The following is a 15435-nucleotide window of genomic DNA, read 5'->3' as shown; positions in this document are numbered from 1 at the left end:
TACCTCAAATGATGCTCAGATAAAATAATCCAAACTCAAACCCTGATCCAGTGTGTTTCATGCATTATGAAGGCCCTGTGATCCAAATTCCTGTAAAACACACCTGTAAGTAGAGATAATCGAAGGCCACGGGGTCCTCCTCCAGCAGCTCTTGTGGATATTTGGGCATGAAGCAGACACGAAACAGACACCGATAGTCGTGAGTCTCCCTCTTCTGGGCCACCTACAACACACACACACACACACACACACTACACTACATTCAGTGCTTTGACACTACTACCAACATGTTCACCATGTTTCCATGAAAAAAATTCAAAAGGAAAACCATGGAAGATTAGCTTAGTGGTTGGTTAATGCTAAGTGTATCATACTGAATATTTTCTTCATAATTTAGCAACACGTCTGAGGAAAACGTTTATATTCCTGACAAGTTTCTGCTTTGCTAAATAGCCAACTACAGTTATTAGCTAGCTTATACACAGCAGCTATATTTATTAGTTGCTTAGCAACAGCGTTTCCTTGAATCTAACCACATAAACAAGAGTGTTCTTCTTTTCACAAGTCTAGTTTAAATGCACAAGCTGTCTCTGAGATACTATTCTGTTTGTACAAGTTGGTCTGAGTGCTAGCTCTGATGTGCAATGACTTCTAGGAACTGTATAAGATCAAAACCCACAATTGGACACACTCTATACACCTGATTGTTTCCAAACACTTGTCCATTGTGTACGGTGTGCATGTTTGTGAGTTTTACTTCTTGAATCAGCTCCTCCTCGTGCAGCAGAAAGAGTTTAGCGTTGCTGTACTGCTGCTCGAGCACCAGAGAGAAGTGCTCGATGCGGGATATCGATAGCTTCTGTTTCAGAGTCATTACAATGTCCTAGTGGATGGGAAACCAGCATAATACACATTCACATACCAAACACACACACACACACAGAATAAAAAGACACTGATGGGAGGTTGATGGGGCTTCTCACAATTTGATTAAATTTGGCACCATCATTATAATCATTCCAATTTTCTGTTTTTCTACTGTCATTACGCTTCAGCTCAACAATGTGATGTGAAATATCAAATAACGTTAATTTGATTATATAGAATAGGAAAAGTAATGTAGTTTGAGCTTTATAGCCATTTTAATTGGCTGAAACTCAAACCATTCTGTGCTTTTTTTCATCAAATAATTCAGTTCCTGCTCGGCTCAGTTCCAGCAACCAAAAAAAAAAATATTGCAAACTGTCTGTACCTTAACAGTGGTTTTGGGCTCGAATTTGAAGGCTTTGGTCTGGCCGTTCTCTAAATAGACCTTTAGGACGTTGGGCAGGAAGAGCAGAGAGTTTCCCTGGAGGCAAAAAAAAAAAAATCTATGTTCAGAAAAGCAAGAAGCAGAAAATCCATGTTTGGAGAGAAGAGACAAAAGTAAACATCAATCCAAACAAAGATCTGGTAGGGTTTTTTTGTTGTTTTTTTGTTTGCCATGTCTCATAGGGGGGTGTGGTTGAGTGACCTGAAGGTTGAGGGTTCAAACTGCAGCTACCTTCAACAGGAATCCTAAACATCCACTCCTAAAATGTGCGTATACTGGATTCTGCTTGGTAAACCCCTCGGAATGTTCATCTCTGATCAGTTTTTCATTCACATCCTAATGAAGAAAGTCTGATCATCTGAGATCACTAATCTGAAATAGTGAAACTCCCATGTATCCAGAACACTTTATGGTAAAAACAAATACTGTCTGGAAATAAAGCGAGCTGAAGGAACAGGTCTGTAAAGAAAACAAAATCTATTCAGTTTAGTTAAGGTGCTCCGTCCCAAACCAGACACAGAACTCCATTACATGTGGTGCAAATTCATGCTGTCCGCCTTAAATAAACGATTCACTGAATAATTAATCAATTACTTATGAATTATTGAAGAGACCGGTCTAAAATGCTGCGGTCTATAAAACTACCCCGAGTCTTATTTTTCTAGTTTCTTACAACATGAGGGTTAGTTCCAAACAGACCTTATTATAAGCCAATAATCAAACATGTCACAATTTTCAATACATATGATTTTGTTATTAAGCATCATCTCTCCCTCTTTAGGAAAAAGCTGTCTCAGTAGGCACTATAAAGTCTGTCCCATTTGAAAGGATGATACAAGGACAGCTAAGGGTTCTTAAGGTTATTCTGGACAAATATCAACAAATTCTATGATACTGTGAAAAATATAACGGCTAGAACTCTCTCTCCTGGAATAACCTTTTAGCCTTTTTTAAATGCAATATCATGAGAATACTGTCAACCATAATAAGAATTTAAGAAATTATCATGACGTGCACAAAAATACGTAAATACAGCTCAAAATGAAGTGTAACAAGAGAAATACAAGAAGAGCACAGAAGGGCAATTGTTAATACTTCTATGATATGCAAATCTGCAACTGCAACTACATTTTATGTCTGGATATATTTCCAAAACTATTTGCACTAGCCTACATGTGTATCCTAGAGGATTAGTGGTACTCGTGAATGTGGATTGTGATATGGAGTCATCATATTTCTACACTGGTTATGTTTTGGTACTACTGGACTTTACTTCCATCTAGTCAAAGTTCCTCCTGTGCCAGGACCTGGTCTTCCCAGGCAGTCTCCTGTCCCAGTACTAACCAGCCTCTTGAGGTGCATTGGGCGGTGCCGATCTCTGCTTCAGTAGCCCTCAGCCTCTTGCCTATTATATGGCTAGGGTTACAGTGGAGAGCTAGTCCTCCTGGTCGAGAGGTGGACACGCTAACCACTAGGCCAACTCGCAGTCAAGCCTTAAAGTTACTTCCATCTACTGGATTTTAAGATGTATAGCATTGTTGAGCACAGAGTTCCGTTGAAGCAAAATGGTGTATCTTGCAATGTTATCAAAAGAGAAACTAAAATTCATGAATCTGCCCCATGACTTGGATCCACTCCAAAATTTAATGGGTTCTTTCTTGGCCAATGTTACACCTTTCCACCAAATTTCATGGAAATCAGGTTAGTAGGTTTTGCACAATCCTGCTTACAGACAGACAAACAAACCATACCTCCTTGGTAGAGGGAACAAGCCATAGACACTAATGCACAAAGACTATGAGAGAACAGGATGAGAAGGGGATGTGGTTTTTCAAAGCTATTAGCTTAAAACAATTTACATCCAAAATGCCCTGTTTGCTGCTTCTCGTATCTCAGATCACTTCGCTTTGCTCAACACACACTCATAAGCTAAAGCACGAATAATCTCAAAACATTATCTGCATGATTAAATCAGGAGTGGAGTCCAATGTCATGTTGTGCTGTTTTCATCCATCTGCCTGAAGGTTTGACGTGATGCTTTTCTGCTCATCACAATTATAAAGAGTTACTGGAGACTTCCTGTTGGCTGGAACCAGTTTGGCCATTCTTCTCTGACCCTCTCTCATCCACAAGGTGTTTCTACCCTCAGAGTTGCCACTCAGTGGATGTTTTTTGTTTTCCGCACTGGCATATCATCACCACAAAGAAGACAGTCACTGGAAAGTAAATATCTGTATAAAGGATACATTCTACAACCCCAATTCCAAAAAAGTTGGGACACTGTGTAAAACATAAATAACAAGAGTGCTCTGAGAACACAATATCCCCCGCTGGCAACTATGCCATAACTCTGGTAAAATGAACGAAATTACAATATATGTACTGCCGATATATAACAAAGAATCCTGCCAAGTTTCGTGAAATTCCTCCAAAAATTGTGAGAGGAGTTGATTTCAGAAGGTGAGTACCCTTCCCAGGAGGGAGGGACAGATGGACGGATTTCGCCACGACATAATCCCTCTTCGGGCCTTTTGGCCAGCGGGGGATAAAAACTTTCTGCCAAATTACATGAAATTGCTCCAAAAATTGTGAAGGAAGTTGATTTCAGAAATTGATGAACCTTGATGAAATTGCCAAAGTACAAGTTTGTTAACAATCAAGGGCATAACTCTGGTAAAATTTGTCCAAATTAAACAAAATTTCAATCTGCATATAACTGTCATATATAACAAAGCTTTTTGCCAAGTTCGGTGAAATTCCTCCACAAATTGTGAGAGGAGTTGATTTCAGAAGAATGTACACCCTCATGAAATTGTCAAAGTACAAGTTTTTTAAATCAAGGGTCAAAACTCTGGTAAAATTTTCACAAATGAAATTAAATTGCAATATGCGTATTACCGTCATATAACAAGGCCTTTTGCCAAGCTTCGAGAAATTCTTCCAAAAATTGTGAGAGGAGTTGATGTCCGAAGGCAAACACACTCTTATGAAATTGTGAAAGTACAAGGTTGTTAATCAAGGGCCACAGCTCCGGTAAAATGTGACTGAATTGAACAAAAAAACAATATGCATACTATCGACATATAACAACGCCTTTTACCAGGTTTGGTGAAATTCCTCCAAAAATTGTGATAGGAGTTGATTTCAGAAGGAAAATACACCTTCATGAAATTGACAAAGTATAATTGTGTTAATCAAGGGCTGTAACTTTGGTAAAATGTGACCAAATTTAACGAAATTACAATATGTGTACTACCGACATATAATAATGCCTCTTGTCAAGTTTTGTGAAATTCCTCCAACAATTTTGAGAGGAGTTGATTTCAGAAGGTGAGCACCCTTCTCGGGACGGACAGACGGACGGACAGATGGACAAACATAATCCCCCTTCGGGCCTTTCAGCCAGCAGGAGATAATAAAAACAGAATGTGATGATTTGCAAATCATGGAAACCCTATATTTCCTTGAAAATAGTACAAAGACAACATATGAAATGCTAAAACTGAGAAATTTTATTGTTTTTTGAAAAATATATGCTCATTTTGAATTTGATGCTTCAGAAAGTTAGGACAGGGGCAACAAAAGACTGAAAAAATTGTATAATGCTATAAAAACTAATTTGATTAATTGGCAACAGGTCAGTAACATGATTGGGTATAAAAAGAGCATCCCACAGAGGCGAAGGCTCTCAGAAGTAAAGATGGGGAATACCACGTGATTTGGTCTTTATTTCTCTCACAGAGAAACACGCTTGGATAATAAACTCAGCTGCAAAGAAAGCAGGGAAAAAAAGAGGGTCAACCTGCTTCAGTTGTGAGCCAAACCCCCCAGCCTGACATTTATAAAGTAGTGAGAGCTATCGAATGGCAACAGCAATAGAGCTTTGAAACAAAATGATTATTACAGGTCTATTAATGCATATAACAGTTTGATAACATTTTATGATTTATGAGTGTTTTACTTACACACACACACACACACACACACACACACACACACACACACACACACTATTGAGCTCACAAACACAAACACTTACATTGGTGTGAACACAGAGAAACGCCTGCACGATACACACAAAGACTCAGAGACGACAGCTAAGTGAAGCGTGCATCGAACCTGCGAGTGGCCGTTAAAGACCACTTCCTCGGCGAAGCGCACCTTAACCGGGTTGGATTTTAGCTTAGCCCTCTTCTCTGGGGTTATGAAGGACGACTTCGGCCCCTAACACAAACACACACACATACAAAGACAAAAAAACCCCACAGTACTGAATGTTGTTAGTTACTTTTTGCGAGCTGCATTGCACAATCACGTGAACGACAGCGACTGAAATAGACAATTAGCTACGTTTCCTGTCAAAGAAAGGAGTGGATGAGGGACTTCTTCAGTTACAATGTCAGCTAAACTTGCAGGAAATCTTTTCCTCACCGTGCTCTTAAGCGTTCTCTACTTTTATTCTACATAAAGTGGGATCCATCAAGTTTCCTGGAGTCTTTAAAAAAAAGTGCAGCCTCAGCAGAAAGGAGGGGAAAATGGAAAAGAACGCTGGTGTGGATTGGAACAAAGCCCTAATTTATCACATTGTTTTGAAGGTGTGTGTGTGTGTGTGTGTGTGTGTGTGTGTGTGTGTGTGTGTGTGTGTGTGTGTGTACTCACCACTGTTATTCTGAGGACTGTCATTGTTATGGTGTCCTGGCACTCCCTGTACAGAAGAAAAAGAATGTGTGTGTGTGTGTGTGTGTGAGAGAGAGAGAGAGACAGGTAGCCAGAGAGAGAGAGAGAGAGAGAGAGAGAGAGAGAGAAACAGATAGACAGACAGAGAGACAGACAGAGAGAGAGAAGGGGGGGGGACAATCGCTTATCCACTCATACCACTCTGGAATATCATCCATCCATCCATTATCTGTCACCGCTTATCCTGTACAGGGTTGCAGGCGAGCTGGAGCCTATCCCAGCTGACTATGGGCGAGAGGCGGGGTACACCCTGGACAAGTCGCCAGGTCATCGCAGGGCTGACACATATAGAGACAAACAACCATTCACACTCACATTCACATAAACACGTGCACATCCACACGTACTTGACAACATCAGCAGCTTGCTCTGTGGACAGATCATCAACAGCGACGTTGTTGATTTTGACAAGCTGATCACCTGGTAAAAGTTTGCCATCTGCAGGACCCCCTAACAACACACAAACACACATACACATACAGTGGTGCTTGAAAGTTTGTGAACGCTTTAGAATTTTTTATATTTCTGCATAAATATGACCTAAAACATCATCAGATTTTCACACAAGTCCTAAAAGTAGATAAAGAGAACCCAGTTAAACAAATGAGACAAAAATATTACACTTGGTCATTTATTTATTGAGGAAAATGATCCAATATTACATATCTGTGAGTGGCAAAAGTATGTGAACCTCTAGGATTAGCAGTTAATTTGAGGGTGAAATTAGAGTCAGCTGTTTTCAATCAATGGGATGACAATCAGGTGTGAGTGGGCACCCTGTTTTATTTAAAGAACAGGGATCTATCAAAGTCTGATCTTCACAACACATGTTTGTGGAAGTGTATCATGGCACGAACAAAGGAGATTTCTGAGGACCTCAGAAAAAGCATTGTTGATGCTCATCAGGCTGGAAAAGGTTACAAAACCACCTCTAAAGAGTTTGGACTCCACCAATCCACAGTCAGACAGATTGTGTACAAATGGAGGAAATTCAAGACCATTGTTACCCTCCCCAGGAGTGGTCGACCAACAAAGATCACTCCAAGAGCAAGGCGTGTAATAGGCGGCGAGGTCACAAAGGAACCCAGGGGAACTTCTAAGCAACTGAAGGCCTCTCTCACATTGGCTAACATTAATGTTCATGAGTCCAACATCAGGAGAACACTGAACAACAATGGTGTGCATGGCAGGGTTGCAAGGAGAAAGCCACTGCTCTCCAAAAAGAACATTGCTGCTCGTCTGCAGTTTGCTAAAGATCACGTGGACAAGCCAGAAGGCTATTGGAAAAATGTTTTGTGGACGGATGAGACCAAAATAGAACTTTTTGGTTTAAATGAGAAGCGTTATGTTTGGAGAAAGGAAAACACTGCATTCCAGCATAAGAACCTTATCCCATCTGTGAAACATGGTGGTGGTAGTATAACGGTTTGGGCCTGTTTTGCTGCATCTGGGCCAGGACGGCTTGCCATCATTGATGGAACAATGAATTCTGAATTATACCAGCAAATTCTAAAGGAAAATGTCAGGACATCTGTCCATGAACTGAATCTCAAGAGAAGGTGGGTCATGCAGCAAGACAACGACCCTAAGCACACAAGTCGTTCTACCAAAGAATGGTTAAAGAAGAATAAAGTTAATGTTTTGGAATGGCCAAGTCAAAGTCCTGACCTTAATCCAATGGAAATGTTGTGGAAGGACCTGAAGCGAGCAGTTCATGTGAGGAAACCCACCAACATCCCAGAGTTGAAGCTGTTCTGTACGGAGGAATGGGCTAATATTCCTCCAAGCCAGTGTGCAGGACTGATCAACAGTTACCGGAAACGTTTAGTTGCAGTTGTTGCTGCACAAGGGGGTCACACCAGATACTGAAAGCAAAGGTTCACATACTTTTGCCACTCACAGATATGTAATATTGGATAATTTTCCTCAATAAATAAATGACCAAGTATAATATTTTTGTCTCATTTGTTTAACTGGGTTCTCTTTATTTACTTTTAGGACTTGTGTGAAAATTTGATGATGTTTTTGGTCATATTTATGCAGAAATATAGAAAATTCTAAAGCATTCACAAACTTTCAACCACCACAAACACATTTATAAGGATCTACCACTGACATAATGATTAATACTGGCAATTAACATTATGCCTAAAACTAAATCTAAACCTAATCGTAATCTGGTGTGGACCAACCCAAAGTCAAAGCTCTCAGATATATCCATGTCCTATTCTTGTCTAATCAAATCAGCTTCTAATATCCAGTTTAGTTTGGGTGTACACTCTGGCACTCTCAAATGATTCAGTTATATTACATCAAGGTGATTACATAATCATCATCGCTCATTGGGATGGAATAAATTCGGTAAACTCCTGATATAGTTGGGTAACAGATGGTCCTGTACAATCACGTGCCATGACTTCCTGTCGCTGTTTATATTCTCCAGCCAACTAAACCACACACACACACACACACACACACACACACACACACAATTCTATCATTATTAATGCTAATCCAAATGACTCTACTATTATTGAAAGAAATAATGATTGGTGTTGCATCTGTGCTTCCTATCCCTCACACACACACCACACAATGATCAATTCTTTACACACACCTGTAAGATTGCATGTTTATTTTTAATCATATATGGACTGCGGAAGGAGAACATTATAAAAAGCAAAGAAGAACAGACAAAGAGCCGAATTCAGAGTGGAGTGAATTAAACATTCAACATTAACATTGGCATTATTTTTACCAAACACCCAACAGAGCGAATTTTAAAAAGCGTGATAAAACCATTTACATCCCACACATATGTTGTACATGACGATTTCACGTGGCTATATTTAATGAACTGTCAACACACGATATTGTGCTGGATCAAGTGCTATTCTATAAGCTGCCAAAGACCCATATACTGTAGTTCATTAAACTGAATTCATATTTTAATTACAATTAGGATTATTCATGCAGTGATATATTAGTAAAGTATCGTATGGTGTATTAGTTAAATGTTTGACTTGTAATAAAGAAATGAAAATGCCTTTGGTTCTATGTGCTCTTTGTGTATGAAGACATGTACCTGCGACAACCTCCTCCACCTGCGCTGGAGTGTGTGTGGACATGGTGAAGCCATGTGACTTGAGGTCGGGGTCCAGCGGGATTTGAACGGTCACTCTGACAGGACAGCTCCTCTGTTCCTGAGGACTGGCATCAGGGCCTCGTCCATCATTGTCCAACACACGCTCTCTATGGAGACAGAGAATGAAACGTTAGGAGTTAATTACACACAAACATACCGTACACACACACCCATGTACCTGCTGGTGGACTCCCGGGAACGACGAAGCCAGCGTCCTACCACCTGCTCCACTTTACTGGTCCTGCGTGACGGAGAGCGGCTGCGGTCCCGGTCCTCCATTGGGCTACACACACACACACACACACACACACACACACACACACACACACACACACACACACACAAGTTAAAGATGATCCCCTATACAGACCGAGTATAATGGAACACTACTGGCCATTTTCTCAATCTCGACAGTGTCCAGGTAAGCAAATCTACTTTAGCTACGACACGAATAAAATTATCGTTATGTTTCCCAGCATAGCCAGGGAGGCAGGCATGCGTGGTTCAGGCGGGAGCTGTATGTTATTAGGCCTAACGTTACGTTCCTGAGGCCGGCAGAGTTGTTAAGAGAAGAAGAGGACTTGATTTGCAGTGAATGATACAGTGAACAAGAGATTGTAAGTTGATGTCAGTTATTGTTAATTGCTTAACATTACCTACGTTTATCTAAGGGGAAGAAAATGTGATGTTGTAGGCTACTTGTCCCTTTTAACATTATGGCAGCTAAATTGAACTTTATGGAAAACGTTAGCCAATATTAGCGTGAACAGTTAAACTTGACAGCTTTCTATATTCTGTCCCATCTGTGTATTAGTATGTTCTTCAACTATTGCGAGTGAAAACTAAATGCCATTAGTAGCAATAGTTATGGCGAGAGAAGATTTAATGTGTCCTTTCAATTCATTGGCTAGATGGATATACGACGATTTTTTAAGAGAGGGAGTGAGGAACAGGAGAGTGACAAGGGAGCTGATGCTGAAGAGGTCTGCGTGATCGAGGTCAGTAAATGTCAACAGAGAAAACAGGGCCGAGTTCAACCAATGCACCGTTTTGAGACGGTTTAGCTACGGTTTGGTCTAGGCCACTAATTGAATGAGGTAGCCTATTTGGCCGCAATGTAGTAGCCCACAACGTTTTCCTCGAGTTAAAGATGGCAACGCGTTGCATAAGAATGGAAACTGTAGGAAAACATTTCAAAACATTGTGACCGCATTGGCCTTTGCAATAGGCTTCTGAGTTTATTTTCTTTCGTTTGGTGGGTGTGTCAGAAGCCACCATATCAGCACTGATGTGCAGGCTATCAAAAACCCACCGAATTAAAAAGAAAAAAAGACAACATGCACAGTAGGCTATCCACCTCCAGTTGAATGATATAAGAGTGAAAATAAAGTAATCCCCATATTTATATGCCTTAATCAAGCTTGGATAAAAGCAAATGGCAAGTGATGGCCCACTCAGCTGCTCCTGTCTGATCAACGCCTTTAGTGCACCGCTGTTTCTGTTGAATTAACCGTCTTGCATGGCATAAACTAGCCCCTTATTTCATATTCAGTTCTGGCCAACTTGACTTGTATTCCCTGTCTAGGCTTAGCCTGTAGTCTAAACTAGTCTCATTGGATGTTAAAGATAGGCCAGCTTACATACAGTAGGCCTACACAACAAAATATTTAATGAATTCATGATTATTTTATAATAATTTAATTTAATGAGAACAGTCATAGGCTACTGTAGGCCTCCTGTACATTGCCATGTCAGATAATCAGCCAGTGCATTTATTTTGGTGGTAGGCTAACCCCATAACCAAACTTCATCTAGCAATCTTGGAAGATATGATATTAATTTAACTTCAGGATTTCATCATGTTAATTTTGTTTTTGAACTCCTTGAAGGGTGAGGCAGGAGAGGCTGAGGAGGAAAATGAGCATCAGGCAAGTTCAAGTCAGAGAGAGGAAGTGAATCCAGATTCAGAGGAGGTCGAGCAAATAGATCTAGAGAGAGAAGAAAATGAAACAGAGACAGAAGGTGAGCAAGAAGGCCAAGAGGAAGAAAAGGATCAAGAAGCTGCAGCATCTTCTCTTAGTGATTTAGGTGATAAAGACACAGGGCCAGGGGCGTATCACCCGCGGGGGATGCGTACGTTTCATCCCCCCACTTTTGTTGAAACACAATTTCATCCCCCGCACTTTTGTCAGATTAAAATGACATCATTATGAAAATTATACAGCTACTATAAAATGTGTAACAAGGAAGTAAACTATTGCCATAACGTTAGACAAAAAACAGCCACGCAACGGACTCAAAGCAGTTGCATGAATATAATAGCCAGTTTGCGTAGCGTGCCGAAAGGGCTCAATAATACAGTATCTGTCTGCAGAGCTGCAGAGCCAACACCAGTTTTACCGCTCCTGATTCACCGTTCCAGGTTTGACATCGCATGCGGTGCTTACTATGCCTGGCTCTGCGGCTCTGCAGACAGACCCTTCTCAAAGCGCTTGCGATGCCGTCGTTCAAACAGTTGTCCCAGGTGCCATGCCCTAAAAGATTGTGTTAATAGTAGTTACTAGTTGTAAAGTCAGTTGAGGCAAGTTTTTTAGTACGAGTGTGTGTGTTTGTACCAAGTCTACTTTTCATGCATTATAACTGCTTATCACTTTTTAGAAGAGTTTTTCAATTGAGATTTAAAGGCATTTCAAATCGAATGAATGTTCAATAATTGTTGTACAGTAATGTTATTTGGCCATTAAGTGTTTGTTGTATGTGTAGTCTATTGCATCATTTTCAAATTTTATGCATTAAACCTGATGTATGATGCAAACAAGTTTTGTACACGAGTTTGAATAATTAAAGACATTAAAAGCAGGAACTGCCCCGTCTTATTTGAATGCTATACTAAAGAGGTCCTTCCAGGATGCTGCGCTTCTCCAACATGAACTGATTAGCCATGCCTCCTGCTCACACAAAGCGATCCCAGTCCAAACTGTTAAGCATGATGGTGTATGATCTATACACTGTGTATGACTTCTTGGGCTATGTGAAGTTTTTGGCTTTGTTTATATCAGTGTATACCAGTGTAGGCAGCAATACTGATATCTCTGTTATAGAACAGTATCCTGTTACCTAGAATTATCACTCAATACTTTTTGCCTTCACTTACTGAATAATTACATAGCCCTGGCAGTAACAACACCAAAACCCAACATGATAGATCTCTGCATGAAATGCAGAACTTGGCTGGAGTCAACTGGATTTATAGGCTTTCTGCTGTCCTCCCTTTCATTTGCATCCATGGACCATGGGTATGAAAAAGCTCCATATCGGTCATTGACAGTACATCACAGTGTACAGGCCGGGCGTGTATATAGCCATAAACCGATTTCTAATGATATGGCTTCCCCATTCCAGAACACCCCCACTTTTGGAAAGCTTGATACGCCCCTGCACAGGGCCCAGACAGGTAAAGCTGAATAGCTATCCACAAGACATCTTTGGTACACAGAAGAGGGCATTTCACCACAGCTAGTTTGCTAAGTACACATGGTTAGAGTATTCAGTCAACCTGAATGCTGCTTTCTGCTTCCCATGCAGAGTGTTTGGCAAAAACATCAAGCATGATGCTTTGGTCAGTTGTGGTTGCAGAAATTGGAAAAAAAGCTTTGTCTGTCTTTAATAAGCATGACAATGCACAGTCCCATAAGGACAGTGTTGTTGCATGGAAAGGATATCAGGCAACTAGCCAACAGGGAGATGTTGTACAGATGATGGTGTCTGCAAATGCACATGAGACAGCAGAGAGAAGGGACTATCTGAAGCGAATTGTTGCAGTTACCTCAATGTTAGGGGCTCAGGGACTACCCTCCCAAGTAAGACCTTCGTTTTTTTTCTTTGTGTTTTAGCCCATCTCGTAAAGTAGCTCTAGCTAGCACTTAAATAATGAAAGCTGTTTTTGAGAGGACAGAAATCTCATCTCATCTCATTATCTCTAGCCGCTTTATCCTTCTACAGGGTCGCAGGCAAGCTGGAGCTTATCCCAGCTGACTACGGGCGAAAGGCGGGGTACACCCTGGACAAGTCGCCAGGTCATCACAGGGCTGACACATAGACACAGACAACCATTCACACTCACACCTACGGTCAATTTAGAGTCACCAGTTAACCTAACCTGCATGTCTTTGGACTGTGGGGGAAACCGGAGCACCCGGAGGAAACCCACGCGGACACGGGGAGAACATGCAAACTCCGCACAGAAAGGCCCTCGCCGGCCCCGGGGCTCGAACCCAGGACCTTCTTGCTGTGAGGCGACAGCGCTAACCACTACACCACCGTGCCGCCCGAGGACAGAAATGGTGAGCAAATTTTCTTTCTAAACTTCACTATCAGTTTAAGCTTATTTATTTGTTTGATATCTGCTCTGAAAGCCAAGTGTCCCTCAAAGGCTTAAGGTATACTGTATTCTCATTTGGCAGAATAAATGTTTGAGAAACATTCATATTTGTCTGTATTGTCAGATTTCACTAGGGTTTTGAACTAAGCTAGTTGTAACTAAACTAATTAAATAAAGCACCACACCATTATGTTGTCTCCTGTTCAGTGCATCAGACTGAAATAAATAGCTTTATTTGGAATATAACCTAATTAATTTTTACCAAATGCATTGATGGAGATATTTGCAAACATCTTTCTTCATAAACATAGCCCCAGCCTCTAATGAACTGATTTAGACTTATTTTGTTAATACAACCCCAATTCCAAAAAAGTTGGGACAAAGTACAAATTGTAAATAAAAACGGAATGCAATGATGTGGAAGTTTCAAAATTCCATATTTTATTCAGAATAGAACATAGTTGACATATCAAATGTTTAAACTGAGAAAATGTATCATTTAAAGAGAAAAATTAGGTGATTTTAAATTTCATGACAACACATCTCAAAAAAGTTGGGACAAGGCCATGTTTACCACTGTGAGACATCCCCTTTTCTCTTTACAACAGTCTGTAAACGTCTGGGGACTGAGACAAGTTGCTCAAGTTTAGGGATAGGAATGTTAACCCATTCTTGTCTAATGTAGGATTCTAGTTGCTCAACTGTCTCAGGTCTTTTTTGTCGTATCTTCCGTTTTATGATGCGCCAAATGTTTTCTATGGGTGAAAGATCTGGACTGCAGGCTGGCCAGTTCAGTACCCGGACCCTTCTTCTACGCAGCCATGATGCTGTAATTGATGCAGTATGTGGTTTGGCATTGTCATGTTGGAAAATGCAAGGTCTTCCCTGAAAGAGACGTCGTCTGGATGGGAGCATATGTTGCTCTAGAACCTGGATATACCTTTCAGCATTGATGGTGTCTTTCCAGATGTGTAAGCTGCCCATGCCACACACACTAATGCAACCCCATACCATCAGAGATGCAGGCTTCTGAACTGAGCGCTGATAACAACTTGGGTCGTCCTTCTCCTCTTTAGTCCGAATGACACGGCGTCCCTGATTTCCATAAAGAACTTCAGATTTTGATTTGTCTGACCACAGAACAGTTTTCCACTTTGCCACAGTCCATTTTAAATGAGCCTTGGCCCAGAGAAGACGTCTGCGCTTCTGGATCATGTTTAGATACGGCTTCTTCTTTGAACTATAGAGTTTTAGCTGGCAACGGCGGATGGCACGGTGAATTGTGTTCACAGATAATGTTCTCTGGAAATATTCCTGAGCCCATTTTGTGATTTCCAATACAGAAGTATGCCTGTATGTGATGCAGTGACGTCTAAGGGCCCGAAGATCACGGGCACCCAGTATGGTTTTCCAGCCTTGACCCTTATGCACAGAGATTCTTCCAGATTCTCTGAATCTTTTGATGATATTATGCACTGTAGATGATGATATGTTCAAACTCTTTGCAATTTTACAATGTCGAACTCCTTTCTGATATTGCTCCACTATTTGTCGGCACAGAATTAGGGGGATTGGTGATCCTCTTCCCATCTTTACTTCTGAGAGCCACTGCCACTCCAAGATGCACTTTTTATACCCAGTCATGTTAATGACCTATTGCCAATTGACCTAATGAGTTGCAATTTGGTCCTCCAGCTGTTCCTTTTTTGTACCTTTAACTTTTCCAGCCTCTTATTGCCCCGTCCCAACTTTTTTGAGATGTGTTGCTGTCATGAAATTTCAAATGAGCCAATATTTGGCATGAAATTTCAAAATGTCTCACTTTTGACATTTGATATGTTGTCTATGTTCTATTGTGAA

At 40.8% G+C, this 15435-nt stretch overlaps 1 protein-coding gene across 1 annotated transcript in view; it reads right to left on the bottom strand.

Moving 5' to 3' along the window:
• Positions 1-15435, bottom strand: part of LOC132882763 (FERM and PDZ domain-containing protein 1) — a 97130-nt gene that overhangs the window by 26986 nt on the left and 54709 nt on the right. The window contains exons 2-9 of the mRNA XM_060915872.1: positions 9373-9477; positions 9135-9301; positions 6397-6499; positions 5972-6017; positions 5432-5536; positions 1253-1348; positions 758-883; positions 104-223 (exon numbers count right to left, since the gene is read on the bottom strand). Of these exons, the coding sequence (XP_060771855.1) occupies positions 104-223; positions 758-883; positions 1253-1348; positions 5432-5536; positions 5972-6017; positions 6397-6499; positions 9135-9301; positions 9373-9473 (864 nt within the window). The 5' untranslated portion in view covers positions 9474-9477. The remainder of the gene's footprint in view (positions 1-103; positions 224-757; positions 884-1252; positions 1349-5431; positions 5537-5971; positions 6018-6396; positions 6500-9134; positions 9302-9372; positions 9478-15435) is intronic.

Source organism: Neoarius graeffei, chromosome 3, assembly GCF_027579695.1.
Source record: "Neoarius graeffei isolate fNeoGra1 chromosome 3, fNeoGra1.pri, whole genome shotgun sequence".
Classification (NCBI taxonomy): Eukaryota; Metazoa; Chordata; class Actinopteri; order Siluriformes; family Ariidae; genus Neoarius; species Neoarius graeffei.
The sequence above is the reverse complement of the archived record's forward strand: the minus strand, read 5'-3'. Positions and strand labels throughout refer to the sequence as shown.